General features: G+C 40.4%; 3 protein-coding genes and 4 non-coding genes across 8 annotated transcripts; 6 read left to right on the forward strand and 1 right to left on the reverse strand.

Annotated features, from left to right (window-relative positions):
• The first annotated feature begins 361 nt into the window (after window positions 1–361).
• On the forward strand, window positions 362–444 carry trnay-gua (transfer RNA tyrosine (anticodon GUA)). Its single transcript is given in 2 exon segments — window positions 362–398; window positions 409–444. It is a non-coding gene; the product is annotated as a tRNA-Tyr (tRNA).
• A 766-nt stretch (window positions 445–1,210) lies between these two features.
• trnay-gua (transfer RNA tyrosine (anticodon GUA)) lies at window positions 1,211–1,299 on the forward strand. The gene is given in 2 exon segments: window positions 1,211–1,247; window positions 1,264–1,299. It is a non-coding gene; the product is annotated as a tRNA-Tyr (tRNA).
• A 768-nt stretch (window positions 1,300–2,067) lies between these two features.
• On the forward strand, window positions 2,068–2,150 carry trnay-gua (transfer RNA tyrosine (anticodon GUA)). Its single transcript is given in 2 exon segments — window positions 2,068–2,104; window positions 2,115–2,150. It is a non-coding gene; the product is annotated as a tRNA-Tyr (tRNA).
• Window positions 2,151–2,916: 766 nt separating this feature from the next.
• trnay-gua (transfer RNA tyrosine (anticodon GUA)) lies at window positions 2,917–3,005 on the forward strand. Its single transcript is given in 2 exon segments — window positions 2,917–2,953; window positions 2,970–3,005. It is a non-coding gene; the product is annotated as a tRNA-Tyr (tRNA).
• A 1,501-nt stretch (window positions 3,006–4,506) lies between these two features.
• On the reverse strand, window positions 4,507–15,019 carry LOC102784315 (hepatic and glial cell adhesion molecule-like). Its single transcript, XM_006785078.3, has 7 exons — window positions 14,778–15,019; window positions 10,613–10,954; window positions 6,612–6,893; window positions 5,558–5,651; window positions 5,411–5,484; window positions 5,221–5,294; window positions 4,507–4,724 (listed from the first exon to the last, which is right to left on the reverse strand). The coding sequence occupies exons 1-7, from the start codon at window positions 14,938–14,940 to the stop codon at window positions 4,575–4,577; spliced, it is 1,179 nt and encodes a 392-aa protein (XP_006785141.2). The 5' UTR covers window positions 14,941–15,019; the 3' UTR covers window positions 4,507–4,574.
• Window positions 13,565–18,808, forward strand: LOC148100977 (serine/threonine-protein kinase pim-2-like). 2 transcript variants are annotated; one of them, XM_087847457.1, is made up of 7 exons: window positions 16,909–17,089; window positions 17,259–17,353; window positions 17,436–17,483; window positions 17,596–17,814; window positions 18,165–18,342; window positions 18,438–18,608; window positions 18,714–18,808. In XM_087847457.1, exons 1-7 carry the CDS (start codon window positions 16,909–16,911, stop codon window positions 18,806–18,808), a joined length of 987 nt encoding a protein of 328 aa, XP_087703583.1. The 2 variants fall into 2 exon arrangements, with proteins under 2 accessions (XP_087703584.1, XP_087703583.1); XM_087847458.1 differs by lacking the exons at window positions 16,909–17,089; window positions 17,259–17,353; window positions 17,436–17,483 and adding an exon at window positions 13,565–13,576 and having other exon boundaries at window positions 17,602–17,814.
• Window positions 18,809–23,782: 4,974 nt separating this feature from the next.
• LOC148100978 (serine/threonine-protein kinase pim-1-like) lies at window positions 23,783–25,688 on the forward strand. The gene is made up of 7 exons (XM_087846911.1): window positions 23,783–23,963; window positions 24,114–24,208; window positions 24,295–24,342; window positions 24,455–24,681; window positions 25,053–25,222; window positions 25,318–25,488; window positions 25,594–25,688. The coding sequence occupies exons 1-7, from the start codon at window positions 23,783–23,785 to the stop codon at window positions 25,686–25,688; spliced, it is 987 nt and encodes a 328-aa protein (XP_087703037.1).
• Window positions 25,689–25,984: the final 296 nt, after the last annotated feature.

Here is a 25,984-nt window from a genome sequence, read left to right on the forward strand (position 1 = left end):
GGTTAGGACAATTTTCACAGAAAAATTTGGGTGCAAACCCATGGTCCAACAGCGTTGGATCTACCAACAGTAAGGTAAGTGACATTCAAAAAAGCACAGTCCTATGTTCTAGTATCAGTTTCTCAAAATTGCTCCCTGTACTCCCCTGCGTCTGAACGCAGCCCAAGAGTAGGAAAAAGGAAGGAAACTCATGTTGATGTGAAATATGTTTTGTGCCTCAGGCATGAAGGAACATGTAGAGTCAGACAGATACAGTTTTGTTATGTTCAAGTCCTTGCAACATGGAATTCTTGCAAAACACAGACTCTGTGAGGTACCATGTATCCGATGGTCCAACAAACCAGACACTGCACATGTGATCCCTTCGATAGCTCACTTGGTAGAGCGGAGGACTGTAGGGGAACAGGAATCCTTAGGTCGCTGGTTCAACTCCGGCTCGGAGGAGATTTTACAATACCTTCTGTCTGTACTGATTGAACGCAGCTAAAAACAAAACTTAATTGCAATGGCGTTTACTACCATTTCATAGTATCGCTGTACTCCTTTGAGTGATCAGTTGGAAAAGCAAAGACTTCTCTGTGTGTTGGAAGAAGACTTTACTCTAGTTTTCAGTCAGAAAGTAGGGCCAAGTCCTTAGGTCAAAAAAGACTCATCTACATTAAAGGTCGCTGACATTAAACCCCCACCGTCCTACAATCAAGTATACATTTGAGGGACACTGTAGGTGTATGGGAAATATCAAAACAGCTTCCTGTACTCCCTTTGACTTGATAAGGTGAAGGGTTCTAAGTCAGTAGCTATAGGTGTCCATACAGTGTAACACACAGCGAACATAAGACATGTTCCAGACAGGTTAGGACAATCTTCACAGAAAACGTTGGGTGCAATCCCATGGTCCAACAGCGTTGGATCTACCAACAGTAAGGTAAGTGACATTCAAAAAAACAGTCCTATGCTCTAGTATCAATTTCTCAAAATTGCTCCCTGTACTCCCCTGCGTCTGAACGCAGCCCAAGAGTTGGAAAAAGGAAGGAAACTCATGTTGATGTGAAATATGTTTTGTGCCTCAGGCATGAAGGAACATGTAGAGTCAGACAGATACAGTTTTGTTATGTTCAAGTCCTTGCAACATGGAATTCTTGCAAAACACAGACTCTGTGAGGTACCATGTATCCGATGGTCCAACAAACCAGACACTGCATATGTGATCCCTTCGATAGCTCAGTTGGTAGAGCGGAGGACTGTAGGTGTATTGGAAGAGGAATCCTTAGGTCGCTGGTTCAACTCTGGCTCGGAGGAGATTTTACAATACCTTCTGTCTGTACTGATTGAACGCAGCTAAAAACAAAACTTAATTGCAATGGCGTTTACTACCATTTCATAGTATCGCTGTACTCCTTTGAGTGATCAGTTGGAAAAGCAAAGACTTCTCTGTGTGTTGGAAGAAGACTTTACTCTAGTTTTCAGTCAGAAAGTAGGGCCAAGTCCTTAGGTCAAAAAAGACTCATCTACATTAATGGTCGCTGACATTAAACCCCCACCGTCCTACAATCAAGTATACATTTGAGGGACACTGTAGGTGTATGGGAAATATCAAAACAGCTTCCTGTACTCCCTTTGACTTGATAAGGTGAAGGGTTCTAAGTCAGTAGCTATAGGTGCCCATACAGTATAACACACAGCGAACATGAAACATGTTCCAGACAGGTTAGGACAATTTTCACAGAAAAATTTGGGTGCAAACCCATGGTCCAACAGCGTTGGATCTACCAACAGTAAGGTAAGTGACATTCAAAAAAGCACAGTCCTATGTTCTAGTATCAGTTTCTCAAAATTGCTCCCTGTACTCCCCTGCGTCTGAACGCAGCCCAAGAGTAGGAAAAAGGAAGGAAACTCATGTTGATGTGAAATATGTTTTGTGCCTCAGGCATGAAGGAACATGTAGAGTCAGACAGATACAGTTTTGTTATGTTCAAGTCCTTGCAACATGGAATTCTTGCAAAACACAGACTCTGTGAGGTACCATGTATCCGATGGTCCAACAAACCAGACACTGCACATGTGATCCCTTCGATAGCTCACTTGGTAGAGCGGAGGACTGTAGGGGAACAGGAATCCTTAGGTCGCTGGTTCAACTCCGGCTCGGAGGAGATTTTACAATACCTTCTGTCTGTACTGATTGAACGCAGCTAAAAACAAAACTTAATTGCAATGGCGTTTACTACCATTTCATAGTATCGCTGTACTCCTTTGAGTGATCAGTTGGAAAAGCAAAGACTTCTCTGTGTGTTGGAAGAAGACTTTACTCTAGTTTTCAGTCAGAAAGTAGGGCCAAGTCCTTAGGTCAAAAAAGACTCATCTACATTAAAGGTCGCTGACATTAAACCCCCACCGTCCTACAATCAAGTATACATTTGAGGGACACTGTAGGTGTATGGGAAATATCAAAACAGCTTCCTGTACTCCCTTTGACTTGATAAGGTGAAGGGTTCTAAGTCAGTAGCTATAGGTGTCCATACAGTGTAACACACAGCGAACATAAGACATGTTCCAGACAGGTTAGGACAATCTTCACAGAAAACGTTGGGTGCAATCCCATGGTCCAACAGCGTTGGATCTACCAACAGTAAGGTAAGTGACATTCAAAAAAACAGTCCTATGCTCTAGTATCAATTTCTCAAAATTGCTCCCTGTACTCCCCTGCGTCTGAACGCAGCCCAAGAGTTGGAAAAAGGAAGGAAACTCATGTTGATGTGAAATATGTTTTGTGCCTCAGGCATGAAGGAACATGTAGAGTCAGACAGATACAGTTTTGTTATGTTCAAGTCCTTGCAACATGGAATTCTTGCAAAACACAGACTCTGTGAGGTACCATGTATCCGATGGTCCAACAAACCAGACACTGCATATGTGATCCCTTCGATAGCTCAGTTGGTAGAGCGGAGGACTGTAGGTGTATTGGAAGAGGAATCCTTAGGTCGCTGGTTCAACTCCGGCTCGGAGGAGATTTTACAATACCTTCTGTCTGTACTGATTGAACGCAGCTAAAAACAAAACTTAATTGCAATGGCGTTTACTACCATTTCATAGTATCGCTGTACTCCTTTGAGTGATCAGTTGGAAAAGCAAAGACTTCTCTGTGTGTTGGAAGAAGACTTTACTCTAGTTTTCAGTCAGAAAGTAGGGCCAAGTCCTTAGGTCAAAAAAGACTCATCTACATTAATGGTCGCTGACATTAAACCCCCACCGTCCTACAATCAAGTATACATTTGAGGGACACTGTAGGTGTATGGGAAATATCAAAACAGCTTCCTGTACTCCCTTTGACTTGATAAGGTGAAGGGTTCTAAGTCAGTAGCTATAGGTGCCCAGACAGGTTAGGACAATTTTCAGAGAAAAAGTTGGGTGCAAACCCAAGGTCCAACAGCGTTGGATCTACCAACAGTAAGGTAAGTGACATTCAAAAAAAGTCCTATGTTCTAGTATCAATTTCTCAAAATTGCTCCCTGTACTCCCCTGCGTCTGAACGCAGCCCAAGAGTTGGAAAAAGGAAGGATACTCTCGTTGATACGTAATATGTTCAGTGCCTTAGGCATGAAGGAACATGGCATAAATTACACCATTTCTTTATGTATAAAGAAAGCAAAACTGTTAAAAATACCACATTTTTCCTCATCCTGCCCATGCTGAACATTTGAATTTTACCTCTGTAACAAGGCCTAGGTTCTTCAAGACCGATTAGTATAGACTTGCAAGTAAAAATTAGACACCCATGTCCTAAAATGGGAAGATGGTTATGATGAAAACTTCTTTTTGATCAGCGGTAGTGGACATCAATGACAGTTGTGTCACTGTCATCTGATGGGATCTTCCCTGTTTTCTCTGTATTATTGTAGAGGTTTTACCTTACAATATAAAGCAGCTTGAGGCAAATGTTGTTGTTAAAAATTAAATCTACTAATCTATCTATGATAAATGACAAGCAAACAAGGACGCTACTTGTTCAAGTCAACTGGCACAGGTCAGTCTTTCCAAAATACCACAAAGACAAATTTCTGATAATTCTACATTTTTATTAAAGTATGTATAAAATTCAAATACCATGGCCCCCTATCCTACCCCAACATGGTTTCGTCACTGTATACACATAAATTAAGCAATCTAGTAGAACTAAAATACTAATTTACATTATTTCACGAAGTAATCTGTATTTTTATGTATACAGAAAATTTCACATAGCAGAGAGACAACAAGTCAGTTATATGTCTGGAATTGTCTGGAATTGAATGTAACAAACTGCAATGGTGTTGAGTAACAAACCAAATAAAAATTTTAAATCATAAAAACTGAAACATTTTGACTCTAATGTCAAACTGTCCTCATATTTCATTCCAGGCTGTGCTACTAAACTTTAAAACAACTGTTATTTAAGTTACAGTGTTTAATTCACAGCATTTTCTTCACTTTACGACACTCTCCAGGATGTCTAGAGTACTTTGCATTTTGGAGCAGTAGAATGTAGAGCATGTAACCTTCTGTTTGTTGTATTGTGGACTGTTTAAACCGATGACCCATCAGGTATGCTTACGGGAGATGCGAGCAGGGGAGCCAGCAGTAAGAGTAATAGGATCAGTATATGTGGGGGAAGTGGTGTAGCATGGTGGGTTGTCAAGTTCAGATGGAGATCCAATACTGTTGCTGGAGGAGTCATCTGTGGAAGGGTCCTGCAAAACACAGTGACATGAGCCCAACTTCACTCGCCAAAAGTAATATTTTACTTTTATTAAATTTCATTGTGGCTATTTGTGTAGATGGCTCTCAGATTACCTAATAGCGAAACTCACTGGTTTCAGTATACTGAGCTTAGCCTGTGAGACTGATAAACTGCTATTAAATGACCAAAAAGATTTGGATAGCTTGGTTTTGAAGTATCTGCAGCTAATGAGACAGTTTATAATGAGCACCTTATAGCTGGTCTGTCTGTCCATGCAGCTATTAAACTGGCTAGCCTTGAGTTTTATAAACGTTCCTTAGTACTTTTTTGCCAGAACATAATGTTGCATGTATTCCTTGTAGTGACTTGTGGGTTTTATGCCTAAAGATTATACAATAGAAGACAAAATTTGTTAGATGATAGTTTCAGATTGCTTTAGATTTGTTGTGGTGTTATTCACGACTCACAGAATGTAATAAAATAAGACTGTTAATGAAAAGTGTTACCTTTTGCTGGAGGATGTAAAGTGAAGTTACTGCATTTGTCCCATTGTGCTGTGGCATTTTTGGAAGCACACAATCTGTGATGAAGTAAAAAAAAAAAAAAAAAAAAATTGTATTCAAATTTATTATTATTTGAATAAAAATTCACACTTCGTTTTCACATTTCATAACTGTCATCACAGCTATACTTTACCTGTGTGATTGATTGGTGTTTGGTGAGAGCGCTTATAAAACCTGGAGAGGTGCTTTCTAGGGGGCTGTCTTGGTCTGTGTAGACAAAATATTTGATCAGTTTTGTGATACTTGGCATTGAATTCAATTATTTAATAGCCAGTCTTACTTTTTAGAAGGTGTCCAGCAGGCACATATAGTCACCAAGGTGATCAAAAGAAAGATGCCTCCAGTAGAAAGGATGATATAAAGGGAACTTCTTTCTGGTTAGAATGTACAAGATTACAATTAATGAACAACACAGGCACTAACAAAACAAAATGTGCAACTAGAGCTAATGGTATTACACACAGTATTCCTTCTCTTTATGCCCATGTGACACACATATACCTTCTGGGTCTTTTTCACTATTTTTGTACTAGTTTGTACCAGCCTTTCACATCACTATCACATTATCATTGATGAGCAATTTATATGTTGTCAACCCTGCTTAAACTTGATCTTTTTAAAAAAAACAGTCAACTGTGGCCTAGCACCGTTCATGTAGTGTTTTTTTTATATTACTTTCCTGCTCCTCCAGAGATCTGAGTCATGAGATGTTATTTATTTACTGAGCTGTGTCTTTGACGACCTGCTCCATGCCTCATGTGTCTGCTGCGAATGGCAGATACGCAATGCATTATGCAGGTCTTTCAAAGACACCTTTCTTTGGCTTTCAAAAACCTCAGACTTTTCCTCCATCCCTACCAGAAGACAGACATTTGTAATTTCTGAGAGAAATCTGTCAAAAGATTTAGGGAAAATTTAGCAATGTAGAAAAGCATCCTCTCTGATCAACTGAAGGAACTATTTTCGTTACTTTATGTTGACCTGCTGTGTTCTTACAGCTGCATAGTTATATAAGTTATGTCACCCTCAGGACAGCCTGAACCAGTCTTTCAAATGAGCTATTAAACTGTTAACGGAACAAAAACTAAACACCTGAAATTATACAACTGAATTTAATATTTTAGGCAGTGCACTGCAATACTTTGTAGTCAAAATCACCACCTTTATTAAATTATGCAATTATTTATAGGCCTTGAGATGAAACTTGTTTTGAACTGAGGCTATAAAAATAAAACTGAATTCAACTGAAATCTGCTGCCCATGTCTCTGTGTCTACCATGATGTTTTTAACCCTTGTTGACATTGCAATAACTAACTAAGGCAGTGTTACTTACTGTACACAGTCAGTCTAATTGGCAGACTTGTCATATTTCCCACCGGATTCTCCACTGTGCAGCTGTAGACATCATCATCTGCCATCAACACCCGCTTGATGGTCAAAAGCTTCTGATCAGGAGAAAACACGAACCTTGTCTCATTGGTCAGGAGTTTTCCGCCTTTGAACCACCTGTATGTAGTCCTGGTTCCATTGTCATGAGAGCAGTTGAGGACAACATTTTCGCTAAGCTCCAGTAATGATGAAGACTCCATGTTGATATAAGGCCTGGATATAGGTTCTGGGTACAAGAGACAGTAGATACAATAGTTCAGGATATGTTAGCAGATAAAAACAATAAACATGCTGCTGTCCTTTTTTGAAGTTGTGTCTTTCTTGTAGTCTTTACACATGCAAGAAACACTGAAGGAACTTTTGAAATAAATTATGCCAAGAATATTAGTTTTTTTCTACAGGGTGGGCCATTTATATGGATACACCGTAATAAAATTGGAATGGTTGGTGATATTAAAGTCCTGTTTGTGGCACATTAGTATATGAGAGGGGGAAAACTCCTCAAGCCATTTAGAAGTCGGCCATCTTGGATACAACTTTTGTTTTTTCAATAGGAAGAGGGCCATGTGACACATCAAACTTATTGGTAATGTCACAATAAAAACAATGGTGTGCTTGGTTTCAAGAAGTAGGTCTATTACTTATAATTTCTCAGGGAATAACTTCTATCATAACATCAGACAATATATTAATCTTCTCCTTTTGCATGGTCCCTTTAGGGGTCGCCACAGCCTCACACTATCCCTTTTCCACTAAAGGCACAAATCTTCTTTGTGGTCTAAATAATAATAATAATAATAATGATAATAATAATGGATTGGATTTATATAGCGCTTTTCAAGGCACCCAAAGCGCTTTACAATGCCATTATTCATTCATTCATTCATTCATTCACTCTCGCATTCACACTTTGCCTCCTGCCTGGCAACTTTAATATCCTTTGTGCAATATATCCACTATCCCTCATTTTGCACATGTTCAAACCACCTCAGCCTTGCCTCTTCAACTTTGTCTGCAAACTGCTCAACCTGAGCTGATGTGAATGTCTCTGCTGGCCACACCTATACTCACTATTATATATTTGTTTTACATACACAGATAAAAGGTTTGGTGTGCATTCATTTAGTTTGGTTGACCTCTCCATTCCTGTTATCGTCACCTTTTACTGTGAGATAAATTAAGTCTTTTATCAGTTTATATAAGTGTTTTCCAAAACCTGACAAGAACTATCCATCCATCTTCATGCGCTTTATCCGTGGCCGGGTCACAGGGGCAGCAGCCTAAGCAGAGAAACCCAGACCTCCCTCTCCCCAGCCACCTCCTCCAGCTTATCCGGGGGAACACCAAGGCGTTCCCAGGCCAGCCAAGAGATATAATCTCTCCAGCGTGTCCTGGGTCTGCCCCGGGGCCTCCTCCCGGTGGGACATGCCCGGAACACCAACCCCAGGAGGCGCCCAGGAGGCATCCTTGTCAGATGCCCGAACCACCTCAGCTGGCTCCTTTCGATGTGGAGGAGCAGCGGCTCTACTCTGAGCCCCTCCCGGATGGCCGAACTTCTCACCCTCTCTCTTTTTTCTTTATTCAAATCAGGCAACAAAGTATGTATCTCATTTACAGTGACATAGTTTTTGTTTTTTCTTCCCTTCCCCTCTCTTTCCCCCTCCCTTCCTTCCTCTCCCTGTCCTTTTTACATAAAATATAATTACCATTATATAAACAATCATATATCTATGTCTATACATACACATTTATATACCTAAATAAGTATATGCAGAGGAGGGGGAGAGGAGAAGAAAAAAACAAACAAACCAAAAACCCCAAAACACCCCCCCCCCCCCAAAAAAAAACAAACAAACAAACAAACAAAAAAAAACAAAAACAAAAAACAATACACCTGCCCAGACCAATGTATATAATCTTGGAGCAGATATGGGAGGAGGCCATACCTCCCAGTTTTACTTATTAAAGTAATCTATAAAGGGTTGCCAAATTAGGTAAAACTGTTTAACATTATCTCTCAATGAAAATTTAATTTTCTCCAACTGTAAATGATACATTGTGTCTCTTAACAAAGCAGAATAAGTTGGGGGGGGGGGGCTTTGTTTTTCCAATTTAGAAGTATAAGGCGTCTTGCAAGCAATGTTATAAAACTCAGAGCACGAATTTGTTTATTATTTAAGTATTTAACTGTAGCTACACCAAATAGTGCCATTACTGGGTCTGGGGGGAGCTGTTATTAAAAAATATCAGACAAAGTTTTAAATATTTTAGACAAGTAGGTAGCGATATTAGGACATGTCCAAAACATATGTGACAATGAGGCAGAATTCTGGCCACATCGATCACCCTATCTCTAAGGGAGAGGCCAGCCACCCTTTGGAGGAAGCTAATTTCCGCCGCTTGTATCTGCGATCTCGTTCTTTCGGTCACTACCCACAGCTCGTGGCCATAGGTGAGAGTAGGGACGTAGATCAACCGGTAAATCGAGAGCTTCGCTTTTACACTCAGCTCCCTCTTCACCACGACGGACCGGTGCAGCATCCGCATCACTGCAGCCGCCGCACCAATCCGTCTGTCGATCTCCGACTCCCTTCTCCCATCACTCGCGAACAAAACCCAGAGATACTTGAACTCCTCCACTTAGGGCAGGAACTCATCCCCGAAAAGGGTGGGCACTCCACCCTTTTCCGGCTAAGAACCATGGCCTCAGATTTGGAGGTGCTAATCCTCATTCCTGCTGAACTCTCCTTTCCAGCACCCTGGCATAGACTTTCCCAGGGAGGCTGAGGAGTGTGATCCCCCTGTAGTTGGAACACACCCTCCGGTCCCCCTTCTTAAAGATGGGGACCACCACCCCGGTCTGCCAGTCCAGGGGTACTGCCCCTGATCTCCACGCAACATTGTAGAGGCGTGTCAACCAGGCCAGGACAGCCCTACAACGTCCAGAGCCTTCAGGAACTCGGGGCGGACCTCATCAACACCAGGGGCTCTGCCACCAGGAAGTTGTTTAACTGCCTCAGTGACCTCGCCACCGGAACTATTTATTTATTTTGTTTATGCCAGTGGTTTGCACTCCATTTAAATTCAACAAGCAAAACAGCACTTGCTGCTCATGCCAGCTCAAACTATTGTGGAAAAAGTTTGAGCTGGCATGAGCATGTGCATTTGCATGCTCATCTTAAATAATATAGATGAAAAAGTCTCAACAAAATGTCTCAACAGAGCCTAAAAAGTAAAGAAAAAATAAAGTTAAAGTTAATTATTGTTCCATAAAATTATGCTAATAAAAATTAGATGAATTACATCTGTGTGCCTGTCTGCTAACACCCGACATATCAGTACAGCCAAATAATTCATGGAGTGACTTCATGAGATTCCCGGCATTCTTTCAGCCACCTACAACTTGAACAGTAGCCCAATCAGGCAAAGAGAAAAACATGTGGATGTGTAAGGACTTTAAAACTGTCCGGAAAGAAAGCTGATTACAAAGCGTGAACAGTGCAGTACAGTTTAATAAAATCCTTTTGCATTGTGGGATAAAATGTTTGCAGAAGCGCCTGAGTGTTTGAGTACGTCTGAAACACACAATGATTCAGAAACCTGAACTCAGAGCAAGACTAATGGTGTGCAAGATGAACAAAGAGCCACAAAGACTCATAGGCAGCTTAGCAGGAGGAAAGAAAGATAAATATGAGTGTTAAATTATAGTTCAGCAGGTTTAGCTCCAAATTTTCATGCTGAACAGATCACTAATGGCTTTTTTATAGTCTAGGTAAGTGTTTTGAATCATCATGGTTTAAACTTATAGTTCAGACAATAAACACATCTCTCTATATATATTAAAACTGATAGTGTTGCATTCTGCAACAGCAGACAAAGGTTAATAAAATGTGCTTTTACACCTGAAAACATTACAGAATTGTACAAATGGACATGTCCTCCTACCATCCACAGTGAGTGTGATGCTGCCCTCTCCTGGAAAGGTATCATCTGTGATGGAGATCTCTACGTCATATGTTCCATCATCAGCAAATCTGAGGTTGTGGAGAAGCAGAGTCCCATTCCCAAATACCAGGATACGATCCCGGTACTCGGGCCTCAGCGTCCCAATGATGTCCGTTCCAATCGACTGGACAACCGTGACAGATTTTTCTCTTTTAAGTAGCCACTTGATAACTGGCAGGTCTAAGCTGAAACTATCATAGCGGACTGACAGAAGGGCCTCCCCTCCTAATTTCCCTCTAATGAGAGTATTTGGGATAGTCATATTCACTGCCAACACTCCACCTGCACAGAAACAAAGAAGAAAGGTCCCTGAGAAGTTTCTTTTCCATTTTAAACAAATTGTAAAAGTTAACTGATACTACAGAGTTTTAAGATGACTGGTTTTTTGGGGTGCCAGATTTTGGGGAACAATGTTTTTCCATCAAATATTTCTAATGCACTTTACAACAACTACACTGGCATGAAAAATAGCATCATGCAGCTCTACACCAATGACTGTAGAAAACAGTCATTGCTCTACACCAACACTCTCCACCATTAATTACAGGCGCCTACACCCAGATGATCAGAACTCAATCAGCAACTCTGAAAAAAGGTAAAACTTTTTCATCTTGTTTGAAAATCTTTTTTAATAATAATATTTTAATAATATATAAGTATAGTTAATAAACTGGTAACTGAATACAGAAATGTTGTGTAGGCTACTTTAAAATCATCCCACTCCACTATTTCATAGCCATGAATTTCAACAGTGAATACTTTAAATACTCTAAACACTTCAAAGACTACAAGAGTTTCTTGTTAGTTTTAGGTCATCTGCTTAAGAGAACAAATTTCGAATGATTGGGTTTATCTGGGCAGCATTATCAGCAGTTTAAGTTAGTTGAACAACAACTAATCATGTAAAGCATCATAAAACAGATTATGTGACTGCGCTTGTTGCCACACCTCCGTAACTGGTCCTGTAGTTTCCTCTGTTGTAACTGCAAGCAGCGCAACCTGTAAATGGGCTTCCCCCCAAATAAAGACTGGAGGTTGCATAACTGGTATGATATTCCAGTCACAACTAGATGTGAGAATCTTTCTAATGTTTGATGCTTTTCAAATATTTCAGTGAAGGTTTTTGCTTCAACATGTAATTTTTAGACTTCTTTCTTTATGCTATTCTTTTGTCTGCTTACTTCCCTTGGCTGCCCTTCTTTAGCTTGGTGGTTGAGATACTGTTGCCTCCTAACGTTTCCCAGAGAGTTATTTATATGACCCTGAATTCATATCTACAACAATGTAAGGTTGACCTTACAACATAAAATGCTACAAGACTGCTTTGTGATTTGGTCGTATAAGATTAAAATTCTATTTAAAGTTTAAGATTTTTTTTGTGGCTACTTTACATTTGTACCATAAAAAGAAAAAAAATGTTTTTAGTGTTTTTTTTTTTTACTTAAAATGTCTTTTTAAAATAGTTGAAGTTATTTTTCTGCTGCTGTGAGTTTCCTGAATTTTACTGATTAAAATAAAGATAATGAAGCTTTAAGTTGAAAATCTTAGAAATATGGTACCAGATTCTTGCTCTGGATGGCATTACCTTGGCCCCCAGTAACACTGTGAGGAACCTTCATAATTCATTTGACCAGGATATGTCCTTCAATGCACATATTAAACAAATATGTAAGACTGTGTTCTTCCATTTGCGCAACATCTCTAAAATTAGAAACATCCTGTCTCAGAGTGACACTGAAAAACTAGCTCATGCATTTATTACTTCTAGGCTGGACTGCTGCAATTCTCGATTATCAGGATTTCCTAAAAACTCCCTGAAAAGCCTTCAGTTAATCCAAAATGCTGCAGCAAGAGTACTGACAGGGACTAGAAAGAGAGAGCATATTTCTCCTGTATTGGCTTCCCTTCAATGGCTCCCTTTTAAATCCAGAATTGAATTTAAAATCCTTCTCCTCACATACAAGGTCTTAAATAATCAGGCCCCATCTTATCTTAATGACCTTGTAGTACCATATCACCCCATTAGAGTACTTCGCTCTCGCACTGCAGGCTTACTTGTTGTTCCTAGAGTATTTAAAAGTAGAATGGGAGGCAGAGCCTTCAGTTTTCAGGCCACTCTTCTATGGAAGCAGCTTCCAGTTTGGATTCGGGAGACAGACACTATCTCTACTTTTAAGATTAGGCCTAAAACTTTCCTTTTTGCTAAAGCATATAGTTTGGGCTGGATCAGGCGACCCTGAATCCTCCCTTAGTTATCCTGCAATAGGCATAGGCTGCCGGTGGATTCCCATGATGCATTGAGTTTTTCCTTTTCAGTCACCTTTTTCACTCACTATGTGTTAATAGACCTCTCTGCTGATATTAATCTCTGTCTCTCTTCCACAGCATGTCTTTATCCTGCCTTCCTTCTTTCACCCCAACCGGTCGCAGCAGATGGCCGCCCTCCCTGAGCCTGGTTCTGCCGGAGGTTTTTTCCTGTTAAAAGGGAATTTTTCCTTCCCATTGTCGTCAAAGTGCTTGCTCATAGGGGGTCATATGATTGTTGGGTTTTTCTCTGTATGTATTATTGTAGGGTCTACCTCACAATATAAAGCGCCTTGAGGCGACTGTTGTGATTTGGCGCTATATAAATAACATTGAATTGACCCTAATTTAACTAAAAAAAAATGATACTCTTGAGATAAGAAATGTTCTGAAGCAAATGCATGAACCTAGAAAAAGTAAGTAGAAAATTAACACAAAAGAATAGCGAGGCTATGCATAATCTTAAAATATACATTTATATTATATCTATGAATCAGACAGAGTTATCTTAACTTTTTACACTCCAGGTTGCTGAAAAATGTAAATTCTGCAAACTATAAATATGTAATATTCATATAACCAGCAGTATTTAAAGAGGAAGTGCTGCCACTGGACAGTCCTGAAAGCCTAGTGACTTTTTTTAAGACATAAAAAACCTTAATACACCTTCCAGCTTGACAAAGTTGACAATGAATGTATTGTTTACAGTTGGAAAGCTTCAATGATTTAAAAGTAACTACACATCCATGCCTTTTTGAATATTCTACCTATCTGAATAGAATAAGGGCCCAACTAATCTACTGCCAATGAAGAATTTGTGCACAATTAAATAATTTATATAAATATATTATAATTTATCAGTATTTTAACTTTGGGAAGTGATACAGTGGTTAGATGAAGACCAAATACTTTATCATTGTGGGAAAGCGGGCACTGCACCCCGTCACTGTTGTATACTGGAAGCCTTTGCATGACAGATCTATATTACCATGGTGATGGCTTTTAGACTTTGGGATGGGCCAGCATGAACCAACAAAAGTGAGGATTGTTTGTTGAAATTTCCTTCTTGGCAGTTCATGAAAAGAGCAATGGGAGCAATCCAGACACCACGCTAGCTCTGCAGAAACAGAGCAGCTCAGTAACTCTGTTGCTAACCACAACAATGGCAGGACAGTGATGACACCCAGCCACAGCTGAAAACAGCTGAAAACACTGGCTCTAGTCTGTGAGCCCTTATTACTTAGAAGAATGGGCACAAAACACCTCCAGAACCTCATGTAATCAAATTTAAATCTATATTCTCTGAAGCCGTACTTTTTGTAACACCATTGAAACATTAAAATAGGCAAAATGTTGCAAAAATGATCAGAAACTAGTGATCATACCATATTTCTCAATACTATTTCTAATTAGATCAAAGTACGCAACCGTATCTGGAGCTGTTGTTGCCATTTCCATCCACGCCACAGCTAGCAATTATAAAAACTCCACCTGCTCCTATAATTCAGTTATTCTGAAATGTGTCTGTTAATTTGCAAAATCTACTAGAAGCATCTGTTCATTTAATGACTTGGTGATGCAATAACATGAAAAATTACATTAAAAAAAGAAGCAAATTTCAGTTTTCTAAAGATTTGCAAATGTCAGCGGTACATGTAGACAAATGTATCTGCTACACACTGTTTTATGCACAAATCCTAATAATCCAGTACATTAAGAATATATAGACTTGTACTAGGCAAGTATTTGCTCTTCTGGAGAATAAGATTCAAGCACCCATATAAAAGAACAAGTAACATACCTGAATTGTAGAAACCAAAACACACAAGCAAAAAAATCTGGTAAATTATTTTGTTTTTCAATGGAGCACCCTTCTCTTCCTTCATCTTGGGTCTCAAGCTTTGTTTTCCTCCCAGACGAGCAGCATGATTTGTGCTTCTGGGCTGGACGGAGGACACAGTCATTCATTCAGGCTCTGCTGGAACTGAGTACATGTTGTTCACAAAAGCCACTGTAGAAAGAGGACAAAAGCGTGTGTGTGTGTGTGTGTGTGTGTGTGTGTGTGTGTGTGTGTGTGTGTGTGTGTATAGATGGGTCTACATTTTTATTGGGAAAAACAAATTTCATATCAACAATGCTTCACTGTGGTGAGATTTCAGAGTTCATAAATTAACAAAATACAAACATTGAGATTAGGCATCCTGGACCAAACATTTATCATTGACAAAGCGCCCAATGTGTAGCCTAGACAATTTTATCCATTGTAATCTGCTTCCATCGAAACTTTTAAAGACAATGCACATATAATCTACAATCATACTAACATACACTATTTTTAGACAGAAAGATACCAGTGGTTTAAAAGAGAAGTAAATAAATAAACAGAGGTGCTTTCTGTTTTATGAGAAAATGCTGCATTGTGTAAAATCCTGAAACTCCTTTTCCAGTCATAGTCACATTAGTCATGTGTTACAACCTGTGTGGGGGCCAGGAATTGACCACAAGAAGGCAACCACTTCTTGACCATGTCAACCACTGAGAAAAACCATAGTTGCATTTATTACTCAAAAAAAAAAAAGAAAAAAAAGAATCCTGAACAAATAAACTGGTTTTTCGGTTCAGTTCAGTGCAGCACCGTCTGCTGGCTTGTGTGTTTAAGTTTTAGATAAAGGGTGACTCATCGTCCGTGTGTGTGTGTGTGTGTGTATGTATGATTGATATTCCTTGGTTTTGTATCGGTTGGTTGTTGTGTTTATGTTACTGTTCCGTCCCTATTTGACTGTGTTTTGGGGTTAAAAGAATATTTAGTTTAGGTTCTCTGAGTGGTTTATGTTAGGCTGTTTAGTGCCTTGCCGTTTCTGATCATGTTTTACCTCCCTAAGTGTCTAGTCGGGTCTTGTATTTTGTGAGTCTTGTCTCTGTTTCATTCCTCCAGTCCCGAGTGTTAAGCTTACATGTCTTGAGTTCAGCCTGTGTGCTTCCTTTCTTACTTTGATAATCCCTGTCCTTTGTCAGCATGTTCTGCTTTGCTTCCTTGGTCTCGTTATGTGTAATTAGTTGTTTCTGTTTCTCACTCCCTCATTACCACCTGTGTATTTAAGCCCTCCCCCCCGCTTGTTGCTGGTCCACCTGTGTATAATTCTTTGCGTCATCGTGTTCTAGCTGCAGGTTTGTTTAGCTAGCTTTCCCAGTTTAGGTTTTTCTAAGTTTCGGTCCTTGCCATTTCCGCTTGTTCGAATTGTCACTATTTGAAAATAAAAGTTCACTCGCAGTAAAGCCAGTGCCAGCACTTGGATCCTTCTCTTGTAACTCCACACATCTGTTGCTGCAGCTGTGACAAAGGGTGGGTAATTGTATGATCATTATTAGTTTCATTGCATTGTCTTTTCTTTCATTATCTTGTATTCTGTTTTCCCCCCCTCATTGTGCTTTAACAGTTGCAATATAGCATACTGATTACATTGGTGGGCCCAAGGAAAAATATCTTTACTTTTGCAGTGGCTTAAACCACTTAAAGTCACTCTTTAATATATTGTAATCTATTTGGAATAAAATGATGTAATACATAGTGGAAACTAAAATCAACCATTGGAATTTAAAAATGACCAATAGATAATTAAAAACCGTTATCACTATGGAGCCTGAAGACATTACAATAGTCAGTCTGGCAACCTAAAAAGAGATGAACAGAAACTAACCTGAAACTTTTAAATTCAATCATGATCAAAAGGCATTGCACAAAAGCCTCACCCTGCTCCAATTCCCTGAAAAGGATTACGGAAAGTGTGAACAGAACCCTGTAATCACTCATGCTAATGAGCCACCTGACTAATCAGGTAGGCTGAGCAGTCGCTAGCAATGCAGACAATGGCTACAGGTCACTATAAATTCAGGGTCATCTGTAGTCTACCTTTATTTCAACAAACAGCACCATGGCACCACAGAACACATCAGTCAAGCTCTGCAAGGCAACCAAAAGGAAGGCCAGTTCTGAACAGGCCTTCAGCAAAAAGACAAGGCTGTCAGAGTCTGTGACAAGCAGGGGAGTTGGTGAGGGGCCTTTGGACTACAAGGAGAATGATCCAACTTCATCCTCGGTGAACACTGGCGGAGGTATGCTTGAAATTCTGAATCCCTCAAACCACATTTTGTGCTTAATTTAACACTCAAATACTTAATCTTAGACATTCCCTTATGTTAGAGTTCAGGTAACACTGGTACCATATAATCATTGTCCTTTCTCACACGTTATGAAACCAAATTGGTTCTTGTGTCCGTTCAGCTGAATTTGAAGCCAGATACGTCCAGGAGCATCAACTTGGTGAAGGAGGATTTGGATCCGTGTTTGCTGGCTATCGTAAAGCAGACAATTTACCGGTAAGGATCGTTACATGCTTTTCATGAACAGAATGCAAACTATATCATCCTGAAGCGCTAAAATCCTGTTTGTTTCTTGTAGGTGGCCATAAAACACATTCCAAAAAACAAGATTTTTTGGGAAAACAAGGTAAGTGAGCAACACCAGTTACTACTACTGATTCATCACTGAAATAACTGATGTTTATTCATGAGTTTGAGTTTCTGTAACACTCAAATCTTTTGATTTGGTGGCGATACAGGCTGAGGATGGAAAGTGCCTTTCAGTGGAGGTGGCCATTATGTTGGAACTCCAGGATGGAAAAACTGGACAGCTGCTGAACTCGACATCTGTGTCCTTGCTGGATTGGTACAATCTACAGGAGGAGCAAATTCTGGTGCTTGAGCGACCAATCCCTGCACAGGACCTCTTTCAATTCATTGAGGTCAGTGGAGGTTGTGTAAAGGAGGGCGTGGCCAAGGTAAGATGATTGGGGGTCTTTATAAGTGTGTATTAAACACTTCTATTGCCGATACTAAATTGCCTGTAACCTTTCACCATTTCTATTTTGAAGGCCTCAGACAAAATTTACCTATAATTCAGCTATGCTGAGGAGGAGAATTAAAAAGTTATTCACCTCCTGAGCACCTAAACAAAGTGTGAAATTGGCAACATGTCCTGCAGTTTTCATTTTAGTCCTGTAAATGCCATCTTTATACAAGTAATTACAGTAATAGGACTGCCTTGTGGGGATGGCAGTATGGTACTTTGAACTAGCAATGCATAGAAACCCCCCAATCCTTACACAGCATGTTTATTTGCCTCTTTCAGATCATACTGAAACAGCTGGTCGCTGGAGCATTGGCGTTTGAGGACAAGAACATTTTTCACCGTGATATTAAGGTGGAAAATGTTCTAATAGAGACTGGCTCAGCTGTTCCACGTGTTTGGCTGATTGACTTTGGCCTTAGCTGTTTTGTGCAGGAAGACTCCTTCAAAGTGTTCCGTGGTACGTTGTCCTGCTTCAGCCTACCTATTTGTTTACCAGTTTACCCATTTGCTTTAATCCTTTTCTTAATGAGGTCTAATTCCTGTATTTTGCAGGCACAGTTGCTCACGCTCCTCCTGAGTGGTACAGCTGTTGCAGCTACAGTGCTGGTCCTACAACAGTGTGGCAGCTGGGAGTGCTACTTTATGAAAGCCTCCACAGAAAACAGTTTGAGACCCAAGAGTTTATCAGGCACAAACTAAAGATCAGCAACAGGCTCTCAAAAAGTAAGAAACACACTCTTGCATGATGAACTGTCAGCACAGGTCTGGTGTAGTTCACCTTCTTAAATCACTGTAGATCTCACCACATTTCCTTTGGTTGCTCCTCAGATTGCCGTCATTTCTTGAGAACTTGTCTAAATCAAGTTCCTGAGCAACGTCCCACTCTGAAGCAACTCTATCAGCACCCGTGGCTCTCAAACTGAAATGGTAACACACACACTATAATATTGAACAGAGTTATTAATTTTTAGCTTTCTGTTAAGGTGACGTGTAATATAAGCTAGACAGTCTCTTATGTTCTTTCCCCATGTTTCTGTGACCATCAGGTAAAATGGGTAGAGTGGTACATTCCATTCACCTGCGGCACTGGTTCTGCTACGGTGTGGAGAGGACTGAATACAATCACCAGATGGAGTACAGCGAGCAGAGAAGGCCCAGAGTCTGGAGACCAGGTTTGGGCCAATAGATTAAACCAGTTCTTTAACAGGTTTGACTCAGAAGCCCTTCCCTCCCCCATCCAAAGCTTTTCACAACTCCCCACAACCTCAGTCTGGAAAGGGTCCTCAGTCTATGGAAAACCTCCTGCATGGTGCCAGTTCCAAAGACAACGTATACAAAGGAACCGAATCACTTCAGAACTGTTGCCCTGACTTCACACTTAAAAAAGACACCTGATATAAGAGTCATGTTTGTAATTTCTCCAGTGCCTTCAAAACAATCCAGCCCGCAGTGCTTAGGGGGAAGCTGCAGGGAGTGCAAGTGGACCATCTGTTGTCCACATGGATTGTTAACTACCTTACTTACTAGTAGACCCCAGTATGTGAGGCTGTGGGACTGAGTGTCTGAGGTGGTAGTCTGTTACACAGGGGTCCCACAAGGAACAGTACTTGCCCCTTTTCTCTTCACTGCGGACTTCAGTTATAACACAGACACTTGCCATCTCCGGAAGTTTTCAGACGACACCGCCATTGTGGGTCGGGTGTCAAAGGGAAACTAACTGGAATACATGGAGTCATTAATGACGTTCTCAGCTGGTGTGAACAGAACCATCTTTGCATTAAGCCAGCAAGACAAAAGAGCAGGTGATTGACTCCAGCAAGAAGTCATCCCCTATTACACCAGTGAACATCCAGGGTTTGGACATTGAAATGGTGGGGGAGTACAAATACCTGGGTGTTTACCTCAATAACAAACTAGATTGCTCCATGAATACAAATGCTCTTTACAAAAAGGGTTTAAGTCGTCTTCGCCTGCTACGGCGGCTGACATCCTTTGAGGTGAACAAGACTTCTAGGGACGTTTTACGACACTGTTGTGGCATCTGCCTTTTTTATTATTATTATTAAATGCTGTTGTCTGGAATGGCAGAGAGGGACTGGGGAAACTAAGCTAATATCCATCATGGACAACACCTCCCATCCCCTGCATGAGACTGTATGAGCAGCTCGTTCAGCAGTAAACCCACAGTGAAGGAAGGAGCGCTACTGCAGGTCATTCTTGCCAGCAGCTGTTAGACTACCAGTTTAACATGGTTACTCATCATCGGTTTAATTGTTGCCACTCATTGCATCTTGTTTGTACACTGTATATTTCACCAGTATTCATACATTCTCTCCCCCCCCCCCCCCCCCCACACACACACACACACACACACACACGTGTACATATCTGAACACTTATTTATGCATATGACTTTCAGTTGCTTATGTCTATATTCCTCTTGCTATAAAAGCTATGTAACACCCAAATTTCTCATTCGTGGGATAATAAAGGTTTATTCTAACTGAAGGTGGCCCTGTTTGAAAATCTCTACAAAATTGATGGTTTGACACAATCACTCATCTCAATCTGAAGAGGTACTGCATGAATTGTATACAACTGATAAGGCTGTAGTGATTAAAGATGTCTGTACAAACTGCCTTTCTTCCCTTTCAGGAGCAGCAGGACTTCTTGATATTTAACGGTCTCCTGATGGAGCAGCTCCAGTATCATAGCCCAACCTAGACACAAAAATAAGAAATCATCCAACTTAGTCGTGTAAACTTAAGTAGATTTCTATTGATACCTCCACCCCAATTAGACTCTGCTTTCTGTTTGCCTTCCACAGGTTTCATACTGGCCTATTTGTCTTCATTGCTTGCATAAGGAGAAACTACTGAAGGAAAAATAAAAAAAAAAAAACAACCCATATCTGTGCTTTTTACACCCATGTTCCACATGTCTTGCTGATTGACTTTGTCTGAGCAGTTTTGTGCAGCTTCCATAGCATGATGCGTTAACTGGTATTTTACCAATTTATTTCCCTCTCTGTTGCTCTTATGGGTAGAGCCATTGTGGAACTGAGTGCAGCAGGTACTTTGATAGAACAGATCTTCTAGTTCCAAATTACTTTATATTCTTTGAGAGATACGATAGACCAATTTGTCAGATTTTAGGTCAAGTCATTTGTAACAGTTTAAAGTCTCAACTTTTTGACACAACACCATCACTTACGGCTATGAATGGACGTCATGGTCCTGAGTCTGAGGACTCTGTGTTTTTTGTTTCTTTATATTCTTCTATATTCTTGTTTATTCTGCCTTGTCTTTTGTTTAGGTTTGCTATGTGCCAGTGTGTGTGTTGCATGCCTGCCTGTGTTCCCTCTGTCTGTCCATGCTTCTGTGTCTGTTAGTTTCCTGTTTTATTCTGAAAGTTCATGTCTTATGTCAATGTGTTCAGTTTTACCTTTCTCCTGTCTCGTTAACCTAATTTCTCCCAGCTGTGTCTCCCTCCTGTTGTCCATTTCCTAATTACTCCCCTGTGTATTTAAGCCCTGTGTTTTCCTGTGCTCCCTGTCGCGTCGTACCCTCAACTTGCTGTGTGTTCATGATTTCCAGTCCTCCTGCACCTCAGTTTAGAGTTTTGTTTGCTTTTGTGAGTTTTATTTTATGTTGAAGTTTTGTTCCAGCAATAAAGCTGCATTTTCAGTTGAAACCTCGTTTCCTAAGAGTCCTGCATTTTGGGTCCACCACTCCTGCCTGCCTGCCATACAGCCAACCATAACAACAAGCACTCCTGATACAACTGGTCAAATCAGATTCAGAATTTATAAGAGTGCCATCTGTCAGAAAGTGACATTGCAGGCAACTGTCAGTATGGGACATTTAAGGTAGAGTAAAGGGACAAACCAATTTTGCTCATTATACAGGATGTCCTGCTAAAACAGAAGAGTTCACAACCTTCGAAACAGCCCAGCATGCCTCTCTTGCACCACCATTTCAGCATGAATAAACTGTCCAGATTTCTAGAAATGAGAGCTACTCCATCCAAAGTAGGATGAATGCCATCTCTCCTAACAAGACTAGGTTCCCCAATCTATAAAGGCCATGTCTTTTTAGACACCACTCAGACTGCAATATGAGAACATTCAACTAAACATGTCACTCCTGGTCCGATTTGGGAGGGGACAAAAAAAAAAAAAAAAAAATCCTGAACATATAAACTGGTTTTTCGGTTCAGTTCAGTGCAGCACCGTCTGCTGGCTTGAGTGTTTTAAGTTTTAGATAAAGGGTGTCATGGTTCTGGGTCCGGTGACCCAGTGTCCGTGTATGATTGATATTCCTTGGTTTTGTATCAGTTGGTTGTGTTTATGTTACTGTTCCGTCCCTATTTGACTGTGTTTTGGGGTTAAAAGAATATTTAGTTTAGGTTCTCTGAGTGGTTTTTGTTAGGTTGTTTAGTTCCTTGCTGTTAGTGATCATGTTTTACCTCCCCAAGTGTCTAGTCGGGTCTTGTATTTTGTGAGTCTTGTCTCTGTTTCATTCCTCCAGTCCCAAGTGTTAAGCTTACATGTCTTGAGTTCAGCCTGTGTGTTTCCTGTCTTACTTTGATAATCCCTGTCCCTTCGTCAGCATGTTCTGCTTTGCTTCCTTGGTCTCGTTATGTGTAATTAGTTGTTTCTGTTTCTCACTCCCTCGTTACCACCTGTGTATTTAAGCCATTTTTCCCCCTCTGCTTGTTGCTGGTCCACCTGTGTATAATTCTTTGCGTCATCGTGTTCTAGCTGCAGGTTTGTTTAGCTAGCTTTCCCAGTTTAGGTTTTTCTAAGTTTCGGTCCTTGCCATTTCCGCTTCTGTTTGAATTGTCACCATTTGAAAATAAAAGTTCACTCGCAGTAAAGCCAGTGCCAGCACTTGGATCCTTCTCTTATAACTCCACACATCTGTTGCTGCAGCTGTGACAAAGGGTGGGTAATTGTATGGATGATCATTAGTTTCATTGCATGTCTTTTCTTTATCTTGTATTCTGTTTTTCCCCTCATTGTGCTTTAACAGTTGCAATATAGCATACTGATTACATTGGTGAGCCCAAGGAAAAATCTTTACTTTTGCAGTGGCTTAATCCACTTAGAGTCACCATGTCATTATCTTTGAGCAGTTTAAGTTCACCTATTCAATCCTTTGTGTTCTAATCATTTGTATAATGGCCAGCTACATCAATTATTCATGTGTACGTTAAGCCGCCAACTGATTGGTAAACACATGGAACTCAAAGCTGAGTCTTGCACTCAAGAGTTTTTTTTTTTTTTTTTAAAAAGTCATTTAAATGAAGATAATACTTAAATATTTGCGATAAATTGAAAATCTTTAATATATTGTTTAAGGAGCTCGGAAAGAAAAGCATCTGGACTTCTTTAAGTTGGTCGAAGATGTTTCACCTCTCATTCGAGAAGCTTCTTCAGTTCTGAAGAAGACTTTTGCAGTGGCTTAAACCACATAAAGTCACTCTTTAATATATTGTAATCTATTTGGAATAAAATGATGTAATACATAGTGGAAACTAAAATCAACCATTGGAATTTAAAAATGACCAATAGATAATTAAAAACCGTTATCACTACATAGAGCCTGAAGACATTACAATAGTCAGTCTGGCAACCTAAAAAGAGATGAACAGAAACTAACCTGAAACTTATAAATTCAATCATGATCAAAAGGCATTGCACAAAAGCCTCACCCTGCTCCAATTCCCTGAAAAGGATTACGGTAAGTGTGAACAGAACCCTGTAATCACTCATGCTAATGAGCCACCTGACTAATCAGGTAGGCTGAGCAGTCGCTAGCAATGCAGACAATGGCTACAGGTCACTATAAATTCAGGGTCATCTGTAGTCTGCCTTTATTTCAACAAACAGCACAATGGCACCACAGAACACATCAGTCAAGCTCTGCAAGGCAACCAAAAGGAAGGCCAGTTCTGAACAGGCCTCCAGCAAAAAGACAAGGCTGTCAGAGTCTGTGACAAGCAGGGGAGTTGGCGAGGGGCCTTTGGACTACAAGGAGAATGATCCAACTTCATCCTCGGTGAACACTGGCAGAGGTATGCTTGAAATTCTGAATCCCTCAAACCACATTTTGTGCTTAATTTAACACTCAAATACTTAATCTTAGACATTCCCTTATGTTAGAGTTCAGGTAACACTGGTACCTTTCTCACACGTCAAATTGGTTCTTGATTGTGTCCGTTCAGCTGAATTTGAAGCCAGATACGTCCAGGAGCATCAACTTGGTGAAGGAAGATTTGGATCCGTGTTTGCTGGCTATCGTAAAGCAGACAATTTACCGGTAAGGATCGTTACATGCTTTTCATGAACAGAATGCAAACTATATCATCCTGAAGCGCTAACCAAAATCCTGTTTGTTTCTTGTAGGTGGCCATAAAACACATTCCAAAAAACAAGATTTTTTGGGAAAACAAGGTAAGTGAGCAACACCAGTTACTACTACTGATTCATCACTGAAATAACTGATGTTTATTCATGAGTTTGAGTTTCTGTAACACTCTAATCTTTTGATTTGGTGGTGATACAGGCTGAGCATGGAAAGTGCCTTTCAGTGGAGGTGGCCATTATGTTGGAACTCCAGGATGGAAAAACTGGACAGCTGCTGAACTCGACATCTGTGTCCTTGCTGGATTGGTACAATCTACAGGAGGAGCAAATTCTGGTGCTTGAGCGACCAATCCCTGCACAGGACCTCTTTCAGTTCATTGTGGTCAATGGAGGTTGTGTAAAGGAGGGCGTGGCCAAGGTAAGATGATTGGGGGTCTTTATAAGTGTGTATTAAACACTTCTATTGCCGATACTAAATTGCCTGTAACCTTTCACAATTTCTATTTTGAAGGCCTCAGACAAAATTTACCTATAATTCAGCTATGCTGAGGAGGAGAAGTAAAAAGTTATTCACCTCCTGAGCACCTAAACAAAGTGTGGAATTGGCAACATGTCCTGCAGTTTTCATTTTAGTCCTGCAGTTTTCATTTTAGTCCTGTAAATGCCATCTTTATACAAGTAATTACAGTAATAGGACTGCCTTGTGGGGATGGCAGTATGGTACTTTGAACTAGCAATGCATAGAAACCCCCCCCAATCCTTACACAGCATGTTTATTTGCCTCTTTCAGATCATACTGAAACGCTGGTCGCTGGAGCATTGGCGTTTGAGGACAAGAACATCTTTCACCGTGATATTAAGGTGGAAAATGTTCTAATAGAGACCGGCTCAGCTGTTCCACGTGTTTGGCTGATTGACTTTGGCCTTAGCTGTTTTGTGCAGGAAGACTCCTTCAAAGTGTTCCGTGGTACGTTGTCCTGCTTCAGCCTACCTATTTGTTTACCAGTTTACCCATTTGCTTTAATCAGTTTCTTAATGAGGTCTAATTCCTGTATTTTGCAGGCACAGTTGCTCACGCTCCTCCTGAGTGGTACAGCTGTTGCAGCTACAGTGCTGGTCCTACAACAGTGTGGCAGCTGGGAGTGCTACTTTATGAAAGCCTCCACAGAAAACAGTTTGAGACCCAAGAGTTTATCAGGCACAAACTAAAGATCAGCAACAGGCTCTCAAAAAGTAAGAAACACACTCTTGCATGATGAACTGTCAGCACAGGTCTGGTGTAGTTCACCTTCTTAAATCACTGTAGATCTCACCACATTTCCTTTGGTTGCTCCTCAGATTGCCGTCATTTCTTGAGAACTTGTCTAAATCAAGTTCCTGAGCAACGTCCCACTCTGAAGCAACTCTATCAGCACCCGTGGCTCTCAAACTGAAATGGTAACACACACACACTATAATATTGAACAGAGTTATTAATTTTTAGCTTTCTGTTAAGGTGACGTGTAATATAAGCTGGACAGTTTCTTATGATCTTTCCCCATGTTTCTGTGACCATCAGGTAAAATGGGTACAGAGTGGTACATTCCATTCACCTGCGGCACTGGTTCTGCTACGGTGTGGAGAGGACTGAATACAATCACCAGATGGAGTACAGCGAGCAGAGAAGGCCCAGAGTCTGGAGACCAGGTTTGGGCTAATAGATTAAACCAGTTCTTTAACAGGTTTGACT

The sequence above is a fragment of the Neolamprologus brichardi genome, chromosome 10, assembly GCF_056152115.1.
Source record: "Neolamprologus brichardi isolate AB-2024 chromosome 10, ASM5615211v1, whole genome shotgun sequence".
Taxonomy (NCBI): Eukaryota; Metazoa; Chordata; class Actinopteri; order Cichliformes; family Cichlidae; genus Neolamprologus; species Neolamprologus brichardi.